Source organism: Brienomyrus brachyistius, chromosome 1, assembly GCF_023856365.1.
Source record: "Brienomyrus brachyistius isolate T26 chromosome 1, BBRACH_0.4, whole genome shotgun sequence".
NCBI lineage: Eukaryota > Metazoa > Chordata > Actinopteri > Osteoglossiformes > Mormyridae > Brienomyrus > Brienomyrus brachyistius.
The window spans coordinates 10,690,775-10,715,707 of record NC_064533.1 but is presented as its reverse complement, the minus strand read 5'-3'; the positions used below and the strand labels follow the sequence as shown (position 1 = coordinate 10,715,707).

Below are 24,933 nucleotides of genomic sequence, written 5' to 3'. Positions count from 1 at the left end.
AAGGTCGTTTTAATTTCCGCATGCGGGGATCTCTGTTTGGGGCGGTGTTAATTCAGAGGCCTCGCTCCCCTTCGATCGCTGCTTGGTTCGAGGCCTCCTTCTGCTCCCTGGGGCCCGTCTCTCGAAGGCTGCTCCCCTGATCTAGTAAAGGCCGCCTGCTTGGCAGCCCCACATTGACGCAGAGGCGCGGACCCTCTCCAGAGTGGCTGTGTGTGTAATGAGGACGCTTCTGCTGGTAGTGATCTGGCCCTCGCAGAACACCGGGGGGTGAAAGATAAGCTGACACAAGCCGGATTATCTGGTGGAACCAAAGGAATTCGAAGACAATCAAACAGAACCAAGTGCCCAGTCACCTTGAGGATGTATTCAGAGACAGCCCTCCGGGGGGGTAGGGAGGGGTTGGGTCAGCAAGCAAAGCGGCCACTCTCATCGGCTCTGTGGCAGAATTCCCAGCGGAACCTGGGAGACCCGAGAGCAGAGAAAACTGCTGAAAAGCTTTGTCAAGGTGGACTGTTGGTCACTGTGTCCCAAGCTGTCAGTCTGTCACATGTTCCTATTTACAAGTACTAAGTGTGAAATGACCTACTTCCCACAATTACATTTTGAACCTACATTCGGTTTAAACGGAACAGTTCTCTCTAAAATACCTCTTTACAGAAGCCATCTGTCGAATGTATATTAAAGCTGAAAAAATATAATCAAACAAGCAATGAAAAGCCAGTGCTTTCATAATAAAGTTTATTCTATATTACAAATAGTATTTTGTTCTTGACTGCAAAATAGGATTGCATTATATATTTACATACACAGGTATACAACTAATTGTAACAAAGTTAGAGAAGCTTGCCTTTTTCCAGGATTTATGATTCTCCCAAATAGAATATCTTTATTTATCATTAAAGGTCGAAATAGTAAAAGTCTCTTCTAACACGTAGCTGTAACACTGAGCTCTTGAAGGGCGTTGTGGCCCTTGCAGAATGTATAAGGTGGAAGCTTTATCTGCCCGTATCAAACAAGGTTGACGGTCTTCAGAAACGACATTCACCGCATGGGAAGATGAACGGCGAGGGGGTGCATGAGGTCACCTGGAATCCAACAAGCGGCTTTTTTTTATTTGTTTTTTTTTTTTTTGTTCGTTTTTTTCATTGGGCAGTCCATAGCAGAGGCAGCTTTAGAAACGCTACGAGCGAAACCTACGGAAGCATTAAAAAAAACTTCATATCTTTGACGAAATGCTCGACGGAGCACTGGTGAGGAAAGCGGGGGCGGGTTTACGGGACGCCTTGCGCCCACATGACCGCTCGCGCCGTTTTAAAAATGAGCCAGAGCGAACAAAAATGCGCCGAAGGGCTTTGTGTTGGGTACGATGCATGTCGAGTACAAATGAGGACCACACACTGAAAATAGGAAGACACAACAAAACAAAAACCATGAAGACAGCACACCAATAAAAGAGAAACAATTCGAAGTGGTAACACAGAAAAACAGTCGGTTAAATTCTACACTACGCCTAGATCTGTTGCCAAAAACACAGCGTCTAGCGCCTGGCCAAAGATCAGTTTTTTATGTTGTCATATGTTCACAATTTGTCCGAGACGAAGGTGTTTACTTTTAAAATACCGTACAGCATTCTCCGTGCTTAACCAAAGCCTTTTGTCTAGATGTTTTGCGCCATTGCGTGAAAGTACACAACAGGACAGCAAGTTAAATTACATCTGTAAATTACAACTTGGTACATATTTGCCACAACTCTTCTTTGGCTGATGTGTTACATTTCTCTCCTTACAAGAATAAATCTTATGGACAAAGGGAACAAGTGAATGATGACGGTGAAAATGGCTGTTTTCAGTTAGCCTAGTTACTATTTAGGATCAACAAAGCCAGTCATCCTGGATTTTACTTCCTAAAATGCCCCTCCCAGGTGTCGGTTTGCTCGTTGTCTCTGCTGGCCTCATGAAGTGTGTCCCCCCGGGACCCCACCCTCACAAGCCCTTTGGGGTTCCTACAGCAACAAAAGGCACGGGGACACCATTCAGCCCGATGGGGAGCAGAATTGCAACTGGCCTCCGAGCCACTGAAGAAGGTGCAGTCGCTCACTCATGGACAGACGGTCAGATGGTCAGAAGTTCATAACAACTTGTCATGTCCAAAGTCCAGAAGAGCATTTCATCGTGAATATTGACTCCTGCTATTCTCCTCAATTTTCAACAAAAAAAAAAACAAATAAAATTTTGCTCCTAGTATTTAATAAATATATCTTTGATTGCAAGGCAGTTTCATTTCATAACATCCAGACAGGTCAGCATGCAAGGGTATATCATATATTTGTTTTAAGGTATCACTTTTATATTAGCTTCTAACACATTCACGAAACATGGCGATGATTGCTGAACAGGTCTTCCGGATAAAGGTTCCACCTTAACAGGGTTCACGGTAGTTTAACATGACAATCCGCTTCTCCGCTCCGAGCAAAGTAAAGAAAACGACATCCACATCGTTTGCAAGCCTTTTTTTACTCTATTTTCCATTTTAAGTTGAAGTACATGCGTTTAAAAAGCCAATAAAACCCCAAGATGGACCTGAGGCGGTCTCCACATGTTCACATCACCACATTGGGCACGGTTTTTCAAGGCAAAAGGAAAGGTCAAAAGGTCAAAACAAACGGAAGGCGACCCTATCATCTGTTTGCGACAATTACAACATCCAGCGTTTTTTTGTTTTTCTTTGTTTTGCTGTTGTGTTGATCTGCTTGTTAAGAACTTTTGAGAACCTTTCAGGCCCGGAGATCTATGTGGATGATGTGCCAGCAGAGGTGGGACAACTGTGCCCCTCACTGTCACTTCTCACAGTCGTCCAGTGTGGTGCAACTGGGCAACAAGGTGAGAGGGCAACAGGGAATGGTGCGAGACACGGAAAACTGGGACAGGAAGAAAGTATGCATTGATAGGCTCAGGAATCTCTCTAAACAGATGGGTCTTCTTGTTCTTTGTGTGATTTAGGGATTGGTTTGTTTGCATTCTTCTGCCTCTGGTCTCCCTTCCTTTCCTGACGTGGCTTGTCACGCACGTGTTTGATCCAGCTTCGTTCCTTTGGTTTTCCATTGACCTGTAGAATGCCCTGGTTTCCGTGGAGCCGGAAAGTTGCTCTCCGAGTGTCCTTGTCGTTTAGGGAAAGCTGCCGTCCTGCTCCGTTATCCTGCATATTCTAGTGGATTTTTTTTTTCTGTTAGCTTGTTTGCGAGCAGCACGGGCCCAAAGTAACACTGCTTCGTTTAAGGGTTTCAGGCTGACAAACACCTGCTCTTGCGCACATCTCGCGATGAGAGCACCGTGGGACTAAGCTCTGTGCTTTCTGGAAATTGTTTCAGCTCTCGCCCCTGGTCTTCACACGGTAAAGCGCTTTGTGGTTGGGGGTGGTGGTGTGGGGGGGGGGGGGGGGTCGTGTGCGTCATCAGGGCAGATGTGTGCTTCTTTGTAAAACTGAGCCCTGGCTTCATCTCCCCACCCCCCTTATGTTCACAGGTGTCATTCCTGCAGAAGGCCAGACGAAGCAGGCAGGTGTGCCTTGCGGAGTAAATGCATGGATTAAATTAGCCGTTAAATTAACTAGTCTTGCTCAGTCCATGGAAACTGGTTTCAAGCGAATAAAAGTGTAGAAGCACTAAAACTGACGTTTTCCCGTCTGCTAGACGTATGTGAATCGACGTGGCCGGGAAAAGGCGCCTCTTCCTCCTATACCTGGCTTGGCTCCTCTTTAAACGCTGGAGAGGTGTGTGTGTCTACCTGTGTGGGTATATATACCACGTATATACGGGTACATGTGGCAGTCTCTCCACACATCAAAGATCCATCTAAACTTGGCTGGGTTGACTTCTGCCCTAAAGGTCTGAGTAGACTGAGGCTAAGCCGTGTTTCAGAGACGCTTGATCAAGGCAACGTATAGATTGGATTTTTGCTCTCTTCTGTTCCCTGGAGGTGAAATTTGCCAATGTGGCAAACTATCCCCCACCCCAACAGACACAAATTCCTCCTCCTCCTCTCCAGAGCTATTGTGACACAAACATTTGCGGCTGAGACAATAAAACAAAAACAAAGGAAAGTTTCTGACAGCAGAGATGGCAAAGTAATGACAGGTCTTCGCTCAGGCACGGCTCGGTTTCGGAACTCTCCCAGTGCACTCTGGGAAATGCGGTCCTCAGCTCTCCAGACTCATGAAGGCGACCACCTGCTCCAGCTTGAAGGCCAGTCTCTGTTTCCTGGCGCCATCGTCCTGCTCCAGGGCGTCGACAATCTGCAGCAGATGAAAACCACAGGGTAAAAACGTTACTCAAATGTCGCAGTGATGTTATCGCCTTATTTCACTCATTGTCAGCATTACCCATAATCCTTCCTGCAACTTGCTAGTAGCGTGATTGAATAAAATGATGTTTTTGTTATGGGAAAATCATAAGTTGTACCAATAGTTTTACATTATACATTATTTACCACTGCACAGTCAACTAGCTACAGAACACATCAAATCAAACTTTCTGTGGTGGAGGATGTGAATACCAGATTGTCAGACTATTTTGGGGTAAGTCCGAGAGAGAAGCATGACATACCTCCTCGCTGTATTTACCCACATAGGAGTAGATCTCGCTGAGGGAGCTCAAGCTGTTGAACTCATTGGTGTGCATGCGGGCCTGTTCCGCCAGGTAGGCGTTCATGTCCTGGTCACTGATAGCTGGCATCCTGCTGATGTCTGAGTAATATCTGCGGGGCAGAGATGCAGGTGGCCTGAGCAACACAAACTGCATGTACACCTTCACCTGCAACCGCATGTGCAACTGCATCCTCACCCACATCTACACCCTCACCCGCATCTACACCCACACCCACACCCGCATCTACACCTGCAACCGCATCCTCACCCACATCTACACCCTCACCGCATCCTCACCCACATCTACACCCTCACCCGCATCTACACCCATACCCTCACCCGCATCCTCACCTGCATCTACATCCACACCCGCATCCTCACCTGCACCCACACTCTCACCCATGCCCACACCTATGTGGTCACTCACACCATCACCCCCACATCTGCCTGCACCTTCATCTATGATCTCGCACGCACCCACAACCGCACCCACAACTGCACCCACACCCACGCCCACTCCCATGCCAGTGGAATCATACAGCCGATGGAGAGGCGTAAGCGGCACAGGCTGTGGGTGCGTCCTGAATCACATACTTACACAGTATGCACTGAATTTCCTTAGAAGCCTACTACTGGACTGTCGATGTAATATATACTGTATATATGCATGAGAGCAGTATGCATGTACTCAGACACATTGTAGTTGCCATCCTGTACATTACCTGACCTGAATGTTTACCAATGATACAACATTACTCCTGCAAAAGTCAAAAAGTGTTTAAAAAAACCATCAACGAAAATAATATATTTTCATGTCGACTTATGTAACTAGATTATGTGACGGGCCTGTGCCTGTGATCGGAAGATCGTCAGTTCGTGCCCTGGCCTTGGGAGAAATGTCACATGTCCGTGGGACCTTGAGCAAGGCCCTTAACCCCCAGCTCCAAGGGCGCTGCACACTGGCTCACCCTGTGCTGTGACCCCCCCAAGCTATGGAGAGCAAGATGGGGCAGGCGAAGAGAAGAATTTCAGTACACTGTACTTATACTAGTGTGAATGGCAGGTAAAAGATTGATCATTTTATAATTTTATCAAATTGTTTTCTATTTTAATGTGTGCAGACGGCACTCCCAGCATCATCTTGACAAAAAATCTGAGGGTGGGGCATTCTCCATCTCTGGCTGCGGCTCCAGTGGCCTTGTGGGATAGTGTAGCATCCATCAGTCGCATACTTCCGAAATTCGCGGAGTGTAGTATGTCATCTAGGTACCATTCGCACCTACAGTCTCATCTATACTTCAACTTCGGACATACTGCACACCTCACAAGCTGCATCTCACCTACTCCATAGCTCTCCATCTGTGGCAATAACACCTAAATCCCCCAAGACCTTAACGGCATCCAGCTTCGGAGAAGATTTTTGGGGGGGGGGGGGGGGTAATTAGTGGCTCGTTTGGGACTGACACAGCTGTGCGGGGGTGGGGCTGAGAGCGAGGTGAAGGCCCCCGAGGAGAAGTGTCGATTGCTGTCATGTCTCATGACTGAAGGAGAGGGGCTGGGGGGGGGGGGGGGGGGGCTGTAAACACGTGTGACAGGAGTAATTTGTGTCTTGCCATGGGCCGCCATGATCTAGTGCTGGGGGTGCAGAGGGGCAGGCACCTGCTGTCTGCCAGTGTGGCGATACAGCCCGAGACCCCCAGTCAGAGTCCGGTCCCCCCTCCCTGACCGAAACAGCTTCCTCACAGCTTCCTCCCCTCCCTGACTGATCCAGCTTCCACATACCTGCAAATGACTATCAGAAGCTCTTCGATGTCTTTCCAAACAGCACAATCTCCTTCCAGCCCAAATGAAAGAGGAAATCAGGTGAAGACCTGATGACCCAGTCAGACTGAGCCTGTCCTCCTGCAGACAGTGCGCCTCACAGCAGGATCTCATCGACCTGACGGAGGATTCTCTCCACACCAAAGGGCCTCTAACAAGCGGCTGTTCAGAATGTTAAAATGGAGTTTCTATATGCTCAGTAACACCCGACGAGGGCAGTCATTACGGAGCCACAAGCTGCCCTGACACTGTGTGACAGCTGCTCTTGGTGATTCAGTAGCTCAGCAAATCAAACTGCAGCTCAAGGACTCCTAGTCCATCGCACTTAAGAAAACGGTGCAGAAAATGGGAGGCACTGCACCACTAAAAATGCATGTTAAAGATTAACACATCTGAAGAGGACTTGTTAAATTAAATAAATGCCCCGGGGTGCCAGTCTTGCAGGCCCAAGGGATAAAGGTGTAAGCCGATTTTGGGAGCTCCGCCTTTCTTCCGGGGGTCGGGGGGGGTCTGTCAGGAAGACAGCAGCATCTGGGACACTGTGCCATGTTGCCCGAAAGATTCACGGGAGGGAGTGGGAATTTCGGAACGATTTGGAAGAGCTCGTGGGACCACGTGGGACACGACCGGCCGAGAGCCCAAATCAGATTAGCTACAGTATTGGTGAAAAGTTTGGTCACACCCACCTGTAGAAAGGTTTATTTGTGCTTGGCCACTTTTCCTTCATTCTCTGGTCAAGCTCCCCTAAAACCATTTCTCCGATGTTTAGGCCAGGTGGCCAGGTCATGTGATGCGACACTATTACTCTCCTTTGACGGTGGCTTGGTGAGTCCAAACCTTTGACTGATACTGTACTCTCATTGCTGTTTTTCCATCCAGAGGTAAAAGGTATCTGCTTCTCTGCCTGGGCGGCACGTTATCACACTGCCATGTTGAAACGTTGAATTGCTGGCAGGCTAGCAGAGACCAGGCCCCCACTGCGGGTGGATACACCACGGGGAAGGGGGGGGGGGGCGGTGTAGCGCCAGGCACCCAGAGTATGACCTAAAGCAGAGCTGCTGATATCTGCCTCCCTGCAGAGCTTAATTTAACATATATAATACAGATCATCAGCTCCTTCAGTAGCATCTCAGTAATAGATCCAGTCATGTTAACATATGGGGGGGGGGGTCATGTATGTTCCGTGCACATAGCAGTTCTTCATTCCCTTGCTGTTACATGCATGTGATTTAAGGATTATGCTTCACCCCCTCCCAATCCCCCAACCTCCCCCGACCCCCAAAATCTACAGCTGGATTATTCACCTAGAGAATGGCACGGTCACATGACCTGCCCTTCCTGAGCTCCGGCCTGTCTGGCTTGGATAAAGTTCCGTCTGCGGCAAACCGAAAACACGGAAGCGGGGGAGTTGTGCAGGAGCGGCATCTCCCATTAGCAGCGCGCGGTCGGCTCCAGGCCGCCGGTTCCGTTCCTCGACAGATGGGTCGGGTTTGGATCCCATCCCGAGTCGTGCTTCATAAATTAGCGTCCCTGGCAGGCCGGCCTGGCCTGGCCTGCTCGGAGAGGTGCAGAGTTATGTTTAGACGTGCCCTCATCCATATTTAAACTGTCACCCCCACCCCCCGCCCCAAAGAAAGAACTCAGATCCGATCGCTGACAGACACGCGCCTCAGTGAGCCTCCCCGAATCCCCCCCGCCACAGATGCTCCTTTCAGACTCCGGTGTCTGTTGTGAATAAATACTTTTTAACCGCTTCAGAAGCTCCGTATTTTATTCTGCGGTGCAGCAAATAAATTTAATAAAACTCATCTCAACAAACGAGCTACGCGGGCTCCTGGCGTCCTCATAAAGCGTTAAAAATGCGCATGGCTGGCCGGCCAGCCGCCCTGCCGCCATCGATCTGCACCCACTGTATTTTAATTTCAGCGCACTCGCAGGTACTCCAGGGCTTTTCTTAAAGGAATAAAATGCAGAAGAAGCTGAAAACAGCAGGGAGACAGATACCAGATATGATGTGTTGATAGGACTGCCTGAATACAACCCTCAACCTAGCAATGTCAGTACAGGTAAACCTCTCACACCTAGACTGTCTTTACAGGTAAACCTCTCACACCTACACTGCTTTTACAGGTAAACCTCACATGCCTGGAGTGTCTTTACAAGTAAACCTCTTACATCTAGACTGTATTTTCAGGTAAGCCTCACACACCTGAACTGTCTTTACAGGTAATCCACTCACACCTAGATTGTCTTTACAGGTAAACATCTCACAGCTAGACTGTTTTTACAGGTAAACCTCACACACCTGGACTGTCTTTTCAGGTAAATCTGTCACTCCTGGACTGTCTTTAAGGGTAAACATTTCACAGTTAGACTGTCTTTACGGGTAAATTTCTCATACCTGAACTGTCTTTACAGGTAAACCTGTCACATCTGGACTGTCTTTACAGGTAAGTCTGTCACATATGGATTGTATGTACCGATCAGCCTTCTGTTTGGAGAGAGATTACATTCTCCAGGGAGCTGGTAGATGTACAGTAAGCTTATAAACATTTTACGTACGTTTGTTTCCAGCAGCACTGTAAATTTTGTCTTAAAGGTTCTGGTTAATGTTCAGTTTAAATAAGTATATTTCCCACCGTAGCCTCCTCCTAACCCATCACACAGATCGTTTCTACATCCACACCTGTAGGCAATTGCTCCACCCAGACCTGTCATGAGGCCTAAGCCACCACTTACATGTGTGAGAGGGCGTGTCTCCAGTAACCCCACCCACATGTGTGAGAGGGCGTGTCTCCAGTAACCCCACCCACATGTGTGAGAGGGGCGTGTCTCCAGTAACCCCGCCCACATGTGTGAGAGGGCGTGTCTCCAGTAACCCCACCCACATGTATGAGAGGGCGTGTATCCAGTAACCCCACCCACATGTATGAGAGGGTGTACCTTGAATGGCTCCACTCGCACACTGAGAGTCAGCGTTCGGCTCACCTCTCCACCCAGCTCTTGTAGCTGGGGATGTCCTTGGCGTAGAGCAGCTTGTTGGATGGCGAGTCTTTTCCTAGCCGGTGCTCGGACGTGGAGCAGGAGTCCATGAAAGTCTGGGCCACCACGGAGAGGCAGGCGTCCGTGATGCTGCTCTTGTGGATGTCGAAGACGAATTGAGGGTTCTTGATCACGTTCACCCAGAACCTCAGAGGTAGGCTGCGGGACACATTCAGACCAGGGGGTGAGGGGGTGGACTGCAGTAGGTAAAGGGTGACTGCCTTTCATCATTCAATCAACCAATCAACAGCTCCTTCTCCAGAATGTTTCTTTAGAGTGTTTCTGTTTCCAGAAGAAGTACAAGCAGGCTGCTGGCCAGCAACCCGGTTGTCCCTGCATGAAGTTGCTGGCTACCGCAGATGGGGGAGGTGGTGCCATTTACATACTGCCATTAGCAGACAGAAATGGACAAGGGTCATGAGCAAACACCCCCATAAATCCAAACGGGTTTGTCACAGTAAGCGCCAAGCACCTGGAGCCATAAGAAATGTGATGCCCCTCCACCACACCCGCAGTGGAAGCACTCAGTCGACATGGCCTACAGCCAACTCACACCACTGCCACCCTCTCCTGAGCCACGGCTTCTCCTCAACCTGACTCGCCGCTTCCTGATGTCACTGAATGAATGTATCCCGTCCAGAGCGTTTCCCCTGCAGTTCCGCCTCTGTCACAAGGGGGGCACTGTCCTACCCCTAGACCCAAGGAGGCCATCACTAAGCCCTACAGAACAACAAAGAATGAGTCCTCAAACGATGACCTCACTGCTTGTCACGTCACAGTCACTCATGTGTAACAATGGCACAAAAGAAGATTTGGGGCTATAAGGCTGGGATGGGAAGGATGCCAGAATGTCGGCCATGGAGATGTGACCGGCCAGGCAGATTATGAAATGTCCAGGATAAAGGGCAGGATTAAGGACCTTCATTATGTGTTACCTATGGACCCTCCACTCTAATTCCTAGGTGTCACTGGGCTGGAACATGAACCTGAGTGTGAATGGAGACCCACACAGAGGTTCAGTAAGAAAGATGAGGACCCACACAGAGGTCCAGTGTAGAACATGGAGTCCTACATAGCGGTCCAGTGAGGAACATGGACATCCACATAGAGGTCCAGTGAGGAACATGGAGACCCACACAGAAGTCCAGTAAGGAACACGGAGAGCCACATAGAGGTCCAGTGAGGAACACGGAGACCCACACAGAGGTCCAGTGAGGAACATGGAGACCCACACAGAGGTCCAGTGTAGAACATGGAGTCCTACATAGAGGTCCAGTGAGGAACATGGAGACCCACACAGAGGTCCAGTGAGGAACACGGAGACCCACACAGAGGTCCAGTGTAGAACATGGAGTCCTACATAGAGGTCCAGTGAGGAACATGGAGACCTACATAGAGGTCCAGTGAGGAACATGGAGACCCACACAGTGGTCAAGTGAGGAACATAGAGACCCACACAGAGGTCCAGTGAGGAGCATGGAGTCCCACACAGAGGTCCAGTGAGGAACATAGAGACCCACACAGAGGTCCAGTGAGGAGCATGGAGACCCACACAGTGGTCCAGTGAGGAACATGGAGACCCACATAGAGGTCCAGTGAGTAACACGGAGACCCACACAGTGGTCCATTGAGGAACATGGAGACCCACATAGAGGTCCAGTGAGGAACACGGAGACCCACACAGTGGTTCAATGGGGGACATAGAGACCCACACAGAGGTCCAGTGAGGAACATGGATACCCACACAGAGATCCAGTGACATTTTCACATTTTCCAGGACAGAAGTTATACTTCCAAGCCTTAATGTCAGAATAAAAGCTAAAACTTATGCTCTACCCTGGAGTACTAATGTGGAGCATGACGGCATCATTTCCAGAAAAACAAGGTGCTGTGACACTGTGGACGGGCAGCAGTGCAGACTGAGCATGGTGCAGATGCTGACCAATCACAGCAGCCGGCACTAAAAGCGGGTGTCACATGATGGCTGCAAACTTTGACCTTACTATGACCTGAACCTGCTAGCTAATAACCAGCTGTGTTATATAAGTAATATTTATATTAGTCTTTTACAGGCGATTAAGGAGATTGGCTTGGAAATAAAGTGAGAATATTAAATATTTCAAAACCTGAAATAGCAGAAATGGATTGTGCATGAATGCAAATGACTTTGTTATAAATTTTCTGCCTTAAAAATTATGGCTTAAATATCATTCTATTTAAAGACCATGGAATATGAAGTCGGCCTTATTCACAAGCTAGAAAACTATGGTGTAGATAAAATCTCATTATTTTACGATTAACAGAAAGCTGCATTTGGTACCTGCCCGCTTCAGGTCTTAATCCCTGGCGAGTGAGTAAGATTTACAAATAAGTGACGGCTGGGCTGAACACCATCTGGGTGGGCCTGGAATCCATCTGCTGTTATTAGAACAAGGGCAAATTAAAGCCCATTCATTTAGGGCTTAATTAGTTTTTGTGTCTTTATGTTTCACGCAGTGCTTGTGGAGGAAGATGTGGGATAGTTCAGAGGACGGAGAGGTGGATGAAAAGCAGCGAGGTGGATGAGAGGTGGATGAGAGGTGGATGAGGAGAAGCGGAGATCCTGGTTTCTCATTGTCAAACTATGTCCAAGTTCACAAAGGCGTGATTCCTAACCTGAAACTCAGCATGTGACCAAAGTCCAAAGTTTTCTTCCTGAGAGCTTCTGCCTCCAGGATGCAGGCGCTTTTCAGGATTTCCTGAATGTCACTACATTCTCCAGCATGGGAGATCATTGTCTAAAGTGGGACATGAGTTTCTAAGAACTGTATCTGTAATATAATTGCATCATCAAATACTAATTATTTTATAATTTAATCAGGGACGCTAATTTCATCGTGCCCAACAAGGCCACCACACCATGTTTCCAGGGCAGTGCAGTTCTGGTGGTCATGTCCCCTAATGCCAGGACTCAGTGTCTTTGGTCTGTTTTGTCTTTGGTCTCTGTTTTGTCTTTGTCTTTGGTAAGATGGCGTGGAGAGTGACACCGCAGACCATGCAGCTCTGATGTCTTTTTGGGAACACCAACGATAAGCCATCCTCTGATATTTCAGGGATGCATGTCGGGATCAACCTCGAACGGCTGCCCTGTTACCCTCCTCTGACCCGACAGATTGTGTCTCTCTTTCAGGAGGGAGACCGGATTGCAGATGTTGTCTGTGTTATCAGTGGCTGGGAAGATGTGGAGCTCTGGAGATGTGGCGATTTCCCTTCAAGATTCCACTGTCCAGGACATAAGCCTTTCTAACTGCATCATCTTTTTTTTGCTTCCACGTCTTAAGAATCATAAAGTAAGCAGATGAAAGACGGCCCCGTCTACATGCAGGCACCAGCACGGAGGTGTTAAAGGTGCCTGGAAAACGTGTAACTAGGTGTAATCATGGGTTTGGGAAAGACGGACACAGGTGTTCGTAAGATTGCAATTAAGGGATAATGAAGCTGTGGAGAACACTGTGGCTATGGTTTGGCGTTCTGACATCCGTGTTACCCAGAAGCCCCTCTTATGGGAGGAAACCTTCAGCCAATCAGTTGACACCATGCCAGAGACAGGGGGAATTTACACACACGCCTGCACACACACACACACACACACACAGCCACACATCTAAGGCTGCTCATTCCCCACTTATGCAGTTGGCAAGGGGGGTGTATGTATGTGTCAGAGCTCCTCACAGGCTAACATTTTCCTCAAGTTGATTGATGGGTGAGGGGGGGCATTATGAGCTGGGGTCCATCTTGTACAGCCCATTCAGGTGTGGAGTTGAGCTCCGCCCTTAACCCGCGGTGCGTGATGGATGGGCTGTCCCTGTTACCATGGCGCCTGTCCCGGCCCATCACACCAGCTGGAGCTCAGCCTCACACTCTGGCAGTACCTTTGTAAGCCCCCCCCCCCCCCCCCCGGTAACTGGTCGAACTCTTCAGGGGTGATTTTCTGGCCTTCAGCACCAGAATCTTGTCGCTTTTAGAAAATCTGCTTTATCGCCACCTGAACTAGCAGCCAAACCACTGGGTAACTGGAGAAGCCATTTAACCCTCTGGGGTCTCGGGGTAGGAAACACACTCTCACTGACTGGGGCATGGTCACACATTTCATTCAATATCATAAACTTAGTTCATGGCAAATAAATTATTTCTTATATATTTGATTTGGCATTAAATTCATCTTAATCTTAGTGTACTTTGTAAATATGTCAGATTTATGTGAAGTTTGCAATTTCAAAGTATAGACATTGCAAAATGCAGTCTGGAACACTTGTAGAAACATAATAAAAGTACATAGTAAGCAATGGTGGCAGTTTGTTTTGATCCCAGATATCTGATCACCAAAGTCTTGGCTACATGAAGATGACTAAATGGTGCAACATTCAGTCGGATAAATAAATAAGAAAAACCCAACTCATGTCACTATTTCTGGCTCCTTTCATTGAATATGTAGCAACTTTCATGTGTTTCCATTCACACCTGGCCACACCCCCCCCCCCCCCCTTATGGTGCTGATGGGGATGTATCTGGATCACGTTTCACCATTGCAATTACCATGCGAATGCAATTTCAATATGCGGAAATGCGGCTATTTAGAATGCGAATAGTGATCTTCAGGTGAGGGCGGCACTACACGCTCCGATGCAGGTAAAACAAAGAAAAGTGGCATGGTTTACTTTTTATTTAACCTAATTTTTAAAACTTTAATATTTCCGACAATTGCCATTTTGAAAAGACGACAGATTACAGATTTAGTCAGCATTTTTTTCATGTTTCTACAATGTGATTTCAGCGAGTTATGAACTGAAATAGACAAGAAAGATACGCGGCATCGCCGATGATACCGTCGACTCCAGAGGGGTAAATAATTACTCCATAAAACTAATGAGAGCCGAGATGCTGAAATCCAGAGTTCGGTGGTAGAGTGTCTCGCTGTAACCACGGACACACACACACACACACACACACACACACACACACACACACACACACCGGGCAGCAGTCCGTGGGAGCTGGAGGCCTTCACTCCCTGTGGGGAGGAAACAGGATGCCGCCACACTTCCTCCGCCAGACCCAAAGAACGAGCAGCGTGAGCTAAGAAGGTTGTCTTCATTAGCGCGTGATTAGCATGCATTAGCATGTCTCCACCCACGGGGCCTTGAGCTGCCGCTGTGTTGAAAGGCACTTTTGACATTAGCTTGGGGAATGGGTATTGCCCCCCAGGCCCTGGGGGGGGGGGCTACTCCATAGTGTTCAGGACACACACGGCCTAAGGCCCAGAGCAGGAAACACACCGTCTGTGTGTGTGACTGTGAGCGTGAGTGAGTGTGTGTTCGTTAGCGGTTAGCTGGTGCTCACCAGTTGCTCTTCCACGTGTGCCTGACGTGTGGGTCATGGATGCTGTGTTTATCCGCCTGCTCATCCAGGAAGTCGAACATGTACTTGATGGCGAGCGGCAGGGCACTGCCGCGGTGGGCTGTGCTGAAGATGGTCTCAAACAGGTCGTCCACGAACTTCTGCAGCGTGCCCTGCGGGACAAAGCGGGATGTGAAATCTGCGGCTAGGGGGCGCTCTCACACAGGTGCCACCACCATGCCAGCTGCCCACTCTGTTTCTGCTCAGTGTCTCTGTGCTACCGCCTACCTACCACACACACACACACACACACACACACACACAGTGCAGCAACCGATCTGAACACACCTTGGTGGCCAGCAGGCGGGTCAGGTAGATCTCGGACACCATCTTGCTGCCGCGGTCGCCCTCCTTCTGGTCGCCGTGCTCGTGGTTCTTGACCAGGTGCCAGACCTTGACGCCGCTCTCCATGTCGGGCGTCAGCATGGGCGTGCGAGAGCGCAGGCTGTCCGGGCTGCCCGTGTACTTCATCATGTTCTCTGGCCGGGGGCAAGACAGGAGACATGCACTTTTAGTCACGTCGCCCCCTGCCTGCGGTCCATGTAACTGCACCCAACCGCCGTGGAGGGGCTTTGGGTTGGGGTCTGTTCTCAAGAGCCTCTGTGCTGAGGCGTGTGACACAATGAATATGCATGCAGGCTGAACCACACGGTGCCGATGACATTTACGACAAAGCAGAAAGACAAACGGAGCCCCATTAATGTTTATACAGGGTTGAGGGTATCGATGGGCGGGGGCCGAGTGGGGAGGGGGGGGCAGCCTGGTGGGAGACAGGGAATGGAGGGTGGCATGGGAGAGCCGTGCTGGAAGATGATTGGACACTGTGGAGCGAGGTGTGGAGGGGTGTAACGGGGCCCAAATGGGATTTGCCGAGTAGAAACAGCCGGGGGGGGAGGGAATAGCACATGTGCCCCCCCACTAATGCATGTCTGCATTGACAGGGGGTGATGTGTCTTTATAATAGTGATGCTCAGTGGGGCCCGGTCTCACAGACAGCGAGGGCGCCCCCTACAGATAGGCCGCTAATTGGCCAGGGGGCGGGAGGGGGGGGCGCTCTGCTGACTGACGGGTGTGGGGGCTGCGGTGCGTGAGCCTGCTGCCTCATGTTTTGTGGGGACAAACTTTGAGAAGCTAGTGATAAGCAGATGTTGCGATGACAGGCCAAGAAAACAAATGAGGAAGAAAAAAGCAAAAAGGAAAGAGAATAAGGACATTTAAATATTTATGCCGCTTATCACTTTTAATGAGTTTTGTTGAGACTAAATGGAAAGTTCATTTGAGGACAGAAACACACGTGTGTGTGTGAGTGTGTGTGTGTTTCACATTTTTCAATTTTTTTAAACCCCTTACGCCATCATCTAGGTGGCATCCCAGAACATTCCAAATCCAAACATATGTGTGTGTGTGATACACCCTCCAGTAGGTGGCGGTATCTCCAGGCCACATCAGTGATAAAGGGTCCCTGACAGCATCGAGGATAAGCACACTTTCACACACCTGGCCCCACCCACATTGATACGTGTGCATGTAAATAGTAAGCAGTGCAACTAGTGCCACACCCCCAGACACACCCACCAGGAGGACTCACCGTATTTGCCGGCGGAGGTTCTGGAGACGGTGGAGTTGTTGACCGAATTGTAAACCACGACCTGCTTCGGTACGAGAGCCACCACTGCATTATCGGGCACCTGGGCGGAGACAAACCATGCGGGTCTTATTGGTCACTGACAGCGGTGCTTTAGCTCTTAGGAGGAACCTGGGAAGACGACTGACTGTGCAAAGACACGACGGGCAGCAAAACCTCACCGGGGGACGGGTGTGGGACAGGTGTGGGTGGGGGGGGTGTATCGGCTGGGGTGGGGGGGGAGGTGCAGCACGTGTCAGGCAGGTGGTTAAAGACGCAGGGTGCTGCTTTCTGTCCTGTGACTCTAGAACAGCTAATTATGGGTAAAGAGTCAAAAACACTAGAGAAGCGTGTAATGAATTAAACGTGACAAAGCTGAAGGCATGAGCTTCGCTGGGGCACTGTGTGGAGGAAGAATCTGCTCAGGAGGGGGGTGGGGGCTTGGTTTGGGAGGAGGGCTTAGATGGGGGGCGGGTGGGGGGGAAACTCCTGTTTCTTAAGGGAAGATAAAGCGTTTGACTCCGACCTGGAAGGCCGCAGTTTCGGGGCCCAGGTAGGTCTGTGTCATTTTGGCTATTATTGTAAAAAAAGAAAGAGAAAAATATCACAAACAGCAAAGCAACAACTGAGAGCGTGAGTGTCTTAAAGATGTCATGCCTGACGGGGGGAGTCAGACCCGGCTAAGCAGGCTGAGCGCGAGGCTGCAGCTCTCTCACCTTCCGGGGAATTTCACTCTGGCCAAGAAGAATGAAAAAACAAACCGAGGCAGAGATGAACCTCAGGTTGCCGTGACGGGGGGGGGGGGGGGGGCGGGGGTGGGCTCCCTCATCGAGCCGGGCGCTAACGGGGCCGCATCGCGATGCCTGCATCTTCTTTGTCAAGGATTACTTACCCTCCCCGACCGAAAATGAATTAGCTTCTGTCTTCATTATCTCATCTCCGATTCCAATCAACCCCTAATCTGCCCGCTGGGCCTCTTCCCTGCATCCAGGCTCGCCGTGACATTTAATTTAACCGCCCGCACCCTCGCCTGGAGGCTGTCCAGCTCATCTGAGAAATTGCTCACCAGTTAATGAACGGAGGTGACTATAACCCCCGCCCCCCCCCCCCACAACCCCCCCGTGAGCGATAGTGTCCCCGGGCGTGGCTAGCTGCACTCGGGGATTCGGAGCACTTTCGCAATTTCCTGTGCTGAGAGAGTGTATGCACGACCACGCCAGTATCGGAATTGGGCCAATTCGGTCCCAAATCTGTACTGTGAGGCCAGGCGACGATATAACCCCTCTCCCCACGACAGCTGTACCCTTCTCCTCAGAACTCTCCCACATTAAGGCCAGCACCTGACCAGCTACCCTTGATCCGTCTGTGGTTCCCCGTCATGTGATGCCACTAGAGACGTCGCCTTCCAAATTAACATCATGCCAACCTCCCCCATCACGTGACATGGGCCACTAGAAATATCAGCCTTCGCATTAACAACATGCCAATCTCCCCTGTCATGTGATGTGGGCCATGGGAGCAATTAGCTTCCAAATTAACATCACGCCAACCTCCAAATTAATGGCTATTTGCTCATCAAAAAAGCAATTTTCATAACAATTTGATATGTCTGTGCATAGGTGTCCATCAGTGAAATAAAGTATCTATAATACATGAAGTTTGGTGCCGAGGACGTGAGCCCAGACCATCGGATGCATCACAGGAAGTCTGCTAAGGGCAGGATGTTAGGCATATGTTTGTAATGCAGAAAAATCTGTAAACTTGCATTTTCTGCTGCACAGCCCGAGGCATTAGATATGGAAAAATGAGATCGCATGTAAATTTGTAGCTGGAAATGACGGCTGTAAAGAAGCGTTCTAAAACACAGAGGAGAGCGTTATTCAAAACGGGGGGGGGGGGGTCTACAGAATCAAATGGGGATGGGGGCTTTACTCAAAGGCATTCTGTTGACGTTGTCATCCGGGGGAGGGGACGGGGGGGGTCATGGTGTAGGAAAGAGCACAGCGAATTGCAGGATGTAAATCGTTCTCCTGAAGCGATGCAGCCCAGCTAGAGCCATTAGCTGGGATGATGGCATCCCATTAAATAAACCAACTGCATTATGCAGTATTTGCAGTGCAGACCCCAGGGGCGACTTTATAGGCATCCCCTGCGATCTGCTCTCGCAAATAATACACCCCCCCCCACAAAACCATTTTCCTGAAGCAGGGGAGCAGTGATCGCTGTCTACTCAACGGTGGCTGCCGACCCCCCCCCCCCCCACCCCATAAGTGGAAGCAATCATGTGCGTCGAAGACCCGCGACGGAAAAAAAAAGATGAGAACACTGGACCGTGACCTGCGGATAATTTATGAGCGAAGCACTGAGTCCATCTGTCTGAGAAACAAGTTTAGGCTAAAAAACAAACAAACGCCTGTTTCCCACGCAAATCTCGTGTCTGCCGTGATATCTGTCTGGTCTGCTTTGGATTTGAGAGCCATTGAAATGTGACTTCATTTTACTGGTAAGCCCTACACTGCGGTGCTGGGCAGGGCTGGAGAGCGTGTGTTTGTTAGTCACCCTAAAGGGCCTTTCACATGGTAAGCAGCACTTTCACACAGAAACCACATCACAGTGTTACTCAAGGAAAAAGAACAGTCACCCAGTAAAACACTACACAAGTAAAAGTAACAAAAAAAAACCTTTTAAAACATAATTTAAAAAAGAAATACTTAAGTATAAAAAGCAAAACGTACTACACATGTAAATCTATCAATCTTACAAAAAGCAACCCATCCTTTTAAATCCACTCAAGGTTTGAATAGAGCATTGTAAGTTACAGTGCAGGGCTATAAGGAAAACCCAGTCACAAGACGATACAGGACTATTTTCTTTTCATTCGGGAAAGCGGTGAAAGTTGTCCAGCTTGCCCGGCACAGATTAGCGGAAAGACGTTAAATCGTTTTTTGTTCTGTGGAAAAAGGAAAGATCGATCTACGCGCTAGATGTAATAATGAATTATAAACATGTCTCAGGCCGGTACTTTGAGTCCTCTCATAAGTGGTGAGTGAGCCACCGGAATCCCTCGTCCTCAACTACAGAACACGGCTGTCCGTCCAATGCGATCACCTCCATTATTTCAGTTAGGGTCACCCCTGGGGGGTCTGGCACCCTAGGTGAGATTCTACTGAAGCTCCCCCCCCCACACCCACCTCCAGAACAGCAGAAAACAAATTTTGTCAATTCATTTATATTATAAACATTTCAGTATCACTGGGTATCCGACTACTAACTAGTTAGCTTGTGTCTGATTCACAAGAAAAGTAGTAAAATTTTAAAATGAGCTTAAATGTCTACTTCAAAACACAATCATTGGTATGTTTTCTATGATTGTTTTTCTCTCTCTTTCACACCCCCTAATCAAAACTTCCTAGATGGCACCTATAGGGCACGTCGGCCCTGATTTCAGTGCTCGTGTCTTTAGCTCTGGGGCTGATAACTTTTTATATTGATAATGTTTAAATATCGCACCAATATCGACATCTCTACAATTTGTTTGTTCTATCTCCATAAAGGACAATATGTAATGCACAGTAAAAAAGGATAATAAAAGAAGAAATGGAAGAAGATGAATGTTGCAATCTTGTTTTCGAGTGAAAAAAACTGAGATTCATATTTTACCCAGATTTGTGCAGCTGTGATGCACGCTTTCTGCAAATACTGTTATTTTTGGGTGAGTAATGATGGTCTTCGGCCGAATGTATTGGTGTAAAAAGTTGTTATTTGGCTCCGTGATTAATGATTAATACAATAAACAGCTAAAAAAGAACGTCACCATAGGCAAACAGTTTATGATGCCGTCTTGCCATTTGGTCCAGTGGCATTCAGCAACGTTATTCATAAGCAAGGGCAGGGCGGTGACACTCAGCTCGGCACAACGCTAAACACATGTGATGGCAGCCTAGCGTGGATATGCCTGCTGTGGGGTCCTCTGGACGGGCAAAAAACAGGCCACTTAAATGGGGACGAGGACTTGGGAGGATCAAACTGACTGAAGAACCGCCCTGAGTGGTCTCAAGGTGTGTCTTTGGCTGTTTGTCCGCCATACTGGTCAAAGCAAAAGCAGTCATTTCTAGACCCTTTGATCTTGATGGCTTCCTTCGGAAAAATTTATGTAATGGAAGAGGGGGTCCAGTGAAAACAACCTTGAGGCTTCTGATGTGTTGGGTGCTCGACACACAGTGCAACCAGGCGAATTAAAATTACATTATATATAGCAACTTCCCAGTCCTGCAGCTCTGGGTTTGCTACTGACGACAGCCAAACAGAGACGCTAGTTAAGCTTCTGGCTACAAGAACCTGGACATCAGAAAGCCCCTTTGACGATACCTGCGTGGTGTAACATAACGCATCTTCAAAGAAGCTCTATGAAAGCGTTCTTCTGCATTTTTGTACATAAATAAAGCTTAAGGAGAAACACCTCTGAGCTCTCCTGGTCGGGGCAGAAGGTCGTGGAAACAGGAACAGTCACATGGGCAATCGCATTACGAAGCGCGTTGGGTCGCGTGCTGCTGCATGTGTAGAAAGGCTTGAGTTTTAACGGGCCGGCACCGGGCACAGGGGCTGGGGTACGGTTAGGGTTCAGGCGTGTGATGTCAGGGGTGTTTGTTAATCATGTTAAAGCGGTATGATACCTGGTAGTGAGAAAGGGTGTTGAGCCTCTTCCAGTCACCCTCGATCTTGGTGGGTGGTATCTTCGTCCTGGAGAATGACCCGGGGCGCCCTCCCATGACGCAATTCTGGGGGGGGGGGGGGGGGCAGAGGTATATCAGCCTGAATCTGACACTAAAGTGCATGGAGCTCAATGTCAACTCAATATCAATCATGTATCATGCAATTTAATTATGAGTGCCTTCGAAAGGTGGGGGTGTGTGTGGTATGCTGTTGATGTTGGATGGTTAAACTATTCAGTATATGACCATACAGCACAAAATAATCACCCCCCTGACTCCAAGTCGACCCAACCACCCTCACTGGAGCCAGTGCTTAAATGTCTTCCAGTTCAGTTTGCAAACTAAACATTTCCTTTGACATTAGGAGAATTAGGAAGGAGAAACCAAAGTGGAATTAGTCAGGGAGGTGAGAAAGGTTGTGTGTTTATGGACAGCGCCGCCCTTGTGGTCCCCATCTGCTGCTGAGTGTCTTCCTATAAACATGGTAAAGAATGAGAAAGGTGGGTGGTAAGAGCCCAGGGAATGGGGGGAAGGGGGATGGGGGGCCAAGTGGAGCCGAGATTGACCTGGAGGTGATGGGCACATATTCCGCAGGGGGGGCCTGGCCCCACCGTAGACTAGTTGTCACCCTCCCCCCCTCCGGCCACAGCCCCGGCTCTGTCTCTGAGGCGCATCAGCAAGGACAGAAATGGAAAGGGACAGAACACTCCTGTCCAATTTGTTCCAGGAGTGCCAAGAGGATAGAATTGGGCGCAATCCCATTATCCTTATCAGACACGGCGATCCGGGGGGGCTGGGCTGGAAGGGCGCTGCTCATCTCACCGAACCCAGAGATGCTCTGAGTCACTCGCTCAGCACCTGCTGTCACTTTATTTACGAAATCTTTATGCCTCAAGGAGGCCACCTCCCAGAACCTCCCAGAACCTGTGGCCCCCAACTGAATGTGCGGCCCAACCTCCCTGAGTTTGTGGCCCCTACCCCCAAGTTTATGGCTCCCACCCACTGAGTCTGCAGTTCCCACCCCCCAAGTGTGCGGCCTCCACCTCCTCAAGTGTGCCCCCCCCCCCCCCAGAGTCTGTGCCCCCCCCAGATTCTGGAAGACGGGAGGATACACGATCGCGGTCAGAGGTAATACAGGAGGGTATGCGGTCAGGGGTAATACAGCAGGGTACGTGGTCAGGGGTAAGACTGGAAGGTATGCGGTCAGGGGTAAGACAGGAGGGTACACAGACGGGGTAAGATGGGGGGGAGTACACAGTCAGGGGTAAAACGGGGAAGCTCACCTAGGTCCATATCGGAGGCCTTCTGCCTGTGGGACCAGGGTACGTTCTTGTAGATTGCGTCTAGGATCTTCTCCTTCACCTGGCTGATAGTGTCACAGTTGAGCACCTTGACTTGGATTTCCGGGCTCTTCTCGTTGTCTGGGTGGATGCAGTTCACCACCTGCAGTAACGAGTGGGCCCTCCATGAGCCACGCCGGCCTGTCTGATGATGACGAGCGTGGCACCCTTATTGTCCCCCCCGGCCTTTACCAGCGTTTTGTAGTCGATCTGCTGGCGAATCAGTTTGTCCTCGCTCAGCGAGTAACGGGCCTCCCCGGTCACGGCATCCATGGGGCCCTTCTCCATCTGCTGCTTGATAGCGCAGAAGAGGGAGAACAGCGGCTCCCCGGCACACTCCTGCAGGGGGCGAGCAAAACAGGTGGGGTCACATGACACCCCTGGCAGCCTCTCCCAGCTTTGCCTAATGCCACCCCCTCATGCGCACACTCCCTGGCAAATGAGTACATCCATCCATCCATCCATCCACCCTGTACCCACATTTTCTGTCAGGGCCAGGGGCAAACGAATAGACCTGGCGGTCTGCTGCTTTATACATCACCCTGTGGCAGATGCTGTTTGCTCTGCACTGCGGATATTTGCCCAACCAGAATGAAACCCATGATCCTCGCAGAGGGAAACCACAGACAGACATGATGTGTTTGGGTCACGATTATGACCTGCAGCAGGTGATGTCACGCTGTGCCTCCCGAACTACCACATGATCACGTGTCACATGATCACCAGCCCGTATCTGAGCTCATTTATTATTAGCTGGCTCCCACCGAAGGTGTCAGACAGAAACGTTGAGGGAGCAGAGAGTTCTCCTCAACGTCGCCTGGCGGGGAACGCTGGTCCTGTGGTGAGGCTTTGCTCTCAGAATCAGATCTCTATAATATTTTCATTGTGGTTTGAGACTATCATGCACTGGCGATCGTGTGACGGGCGGATTCCCCAGGGAGTCAGACCTTGAGGTCTTCTTCCCAGCTGCATGACGGCGCTCATGGCCGAGCTGCCAAACAGCAGTTAATACAGGAGGGTAGCATCTCGCCCAAGAAGGCATCCTTGCAGCACTGATTACAGTCTCAGAGGAAGGGTGGCCTCCTATCCATCTTTGCTTCCTCTAAAACACAGGTGAGTTGGTTGCACCCTCCATCTGTGAGCATCCCAGGCGACATAGTCGCCGATAATAGCATTTCTGCTATAAAAGAACCGCAAGGAGTGTCCTGCAAAGGGGCCAGCAGACATTTCCTCACCTTCAGGAACTTGTAGAGCAGAAAGGTGAACCAGTTAGTCAGCATCTTCTCTGCGACAGATTCGGTCCTGCAAGGCGACACAGAGAGGTGGTGAGCACAACCGTGGTCGGCTCCCCGCTAAGGTGACGCTAAGCGATGATTCCCATGACGGTCAGCTTGGCAAACGCGGCGACTGCATCCCCAAGCGAATTTCATCTGTTCTTCAAAAGATGCGCTTCAGAAGATGTGTGTGTTTCTGTTTGTTAGAGTGTGTCTGACAATGTGTGTGTGTATCTGTGTGTTTGTCTGAGACATTCAAAGACTTGGGGGTGGTGTTGTATGTGTGTGTGGGGGGGGGGGGGGGGCGAATATAATTAATCTGGCAAACGAGCAACAATCAGCAGCGGGCATCAGGATTTCAGGATTACTGCATCACTGTGTGCAGGCAAGCCGACGGACCTCCCCCCACCCACCGCCGAGCCACCCGGCTGCCACCTGCAGCCTCTCGATGGCAGCCCCCGGGTGACACGGGGAGGGGGGCACTGAAGCAGCACTGAGCCGCACCCCACCCCCCTCACACTGGCACAGCACCTGTGGGGAATTAGCTTTTCTTCCCAGCACAGTCTGTGAGCGCTGACCCTCGTGTCACCTCTAAAGGTCACCCCATCTTCCCTTTCAAGCCTCCGCCCCGACACTATGGTACAGGCTCCCACGAGCCTGTGAGGGCCCCCGGTTTGATACACTAATTAAGCGCATAAAGAGAGTATTGCAGTAAGGGGAGGGGGGGGGGGACTGGCCAGCGTACCCTCCTGTTTTACCCCTGAGAACAGATCTGAAAGAAAGGCTTTTGGCCAGTCCCTCCCCAAGCCTGGCAAATTAGATGCCCACAAAGGCAGCCCCATGTTACCACGGCCAGCAGCGCCCCTCCCCCCCCCGCTCCATTAGAGCGCCACCTAAAGGGTGAGATGAAGTGATTCTGCGTCATATGGTTTCATCGAAAGGGTCCCAGCTGGTAGCAAGTCTGGAAATGCGAGTCACAGGTGGAAGAGAGAGAGAGGGTGAGAGAGAGAGGGGGGGGGAGAGGGGGGGGGGGGAGAGGATCT

At 49.8% G+C, this 24,933-nt stretch overlaps 1 protein-coding gene across 1 annotated transcript in view; it reads right to left on the bottom strand.

The window, feature by feature from the left end:
• Positions 1-721: 721 nt before the first annotated feature.
• Positions 722-24,933, bottom strand: part of plxna4 (plexin A4) — a 155,183-nt gene continuing 130,971 nt past the window's right edge. The window contains 11 exon segments of the mRNA XM_049019343.1: positions 722-4,290; positions 4,601-4,751; positions 9,451-9,663; positions 14,884-15,053; positions 15,229-15,419; positions 16,529-16,628; positions 21,238-21,288; positions 21,290-21,342; positions 22,560-22,719; positions 22,809-22,955; positions 23,852-23,918. Of these exon segments, the coding sequence (XP_048875300.1) occupies positions 4,195-4,290; positions 4,601-4,751; positions 9,451-9,663; positions 14,884-15,053; positions 15,229-15,419; positions 16,529-16,628; positions 21,238-21,288; positions 21,290-21,342; positions 22,560-22,719; positions 22,809-22,955; positions 23,852-23,918 (1,399 nt within the window). The 3' untranslated portion in view covers positions 722-4,194.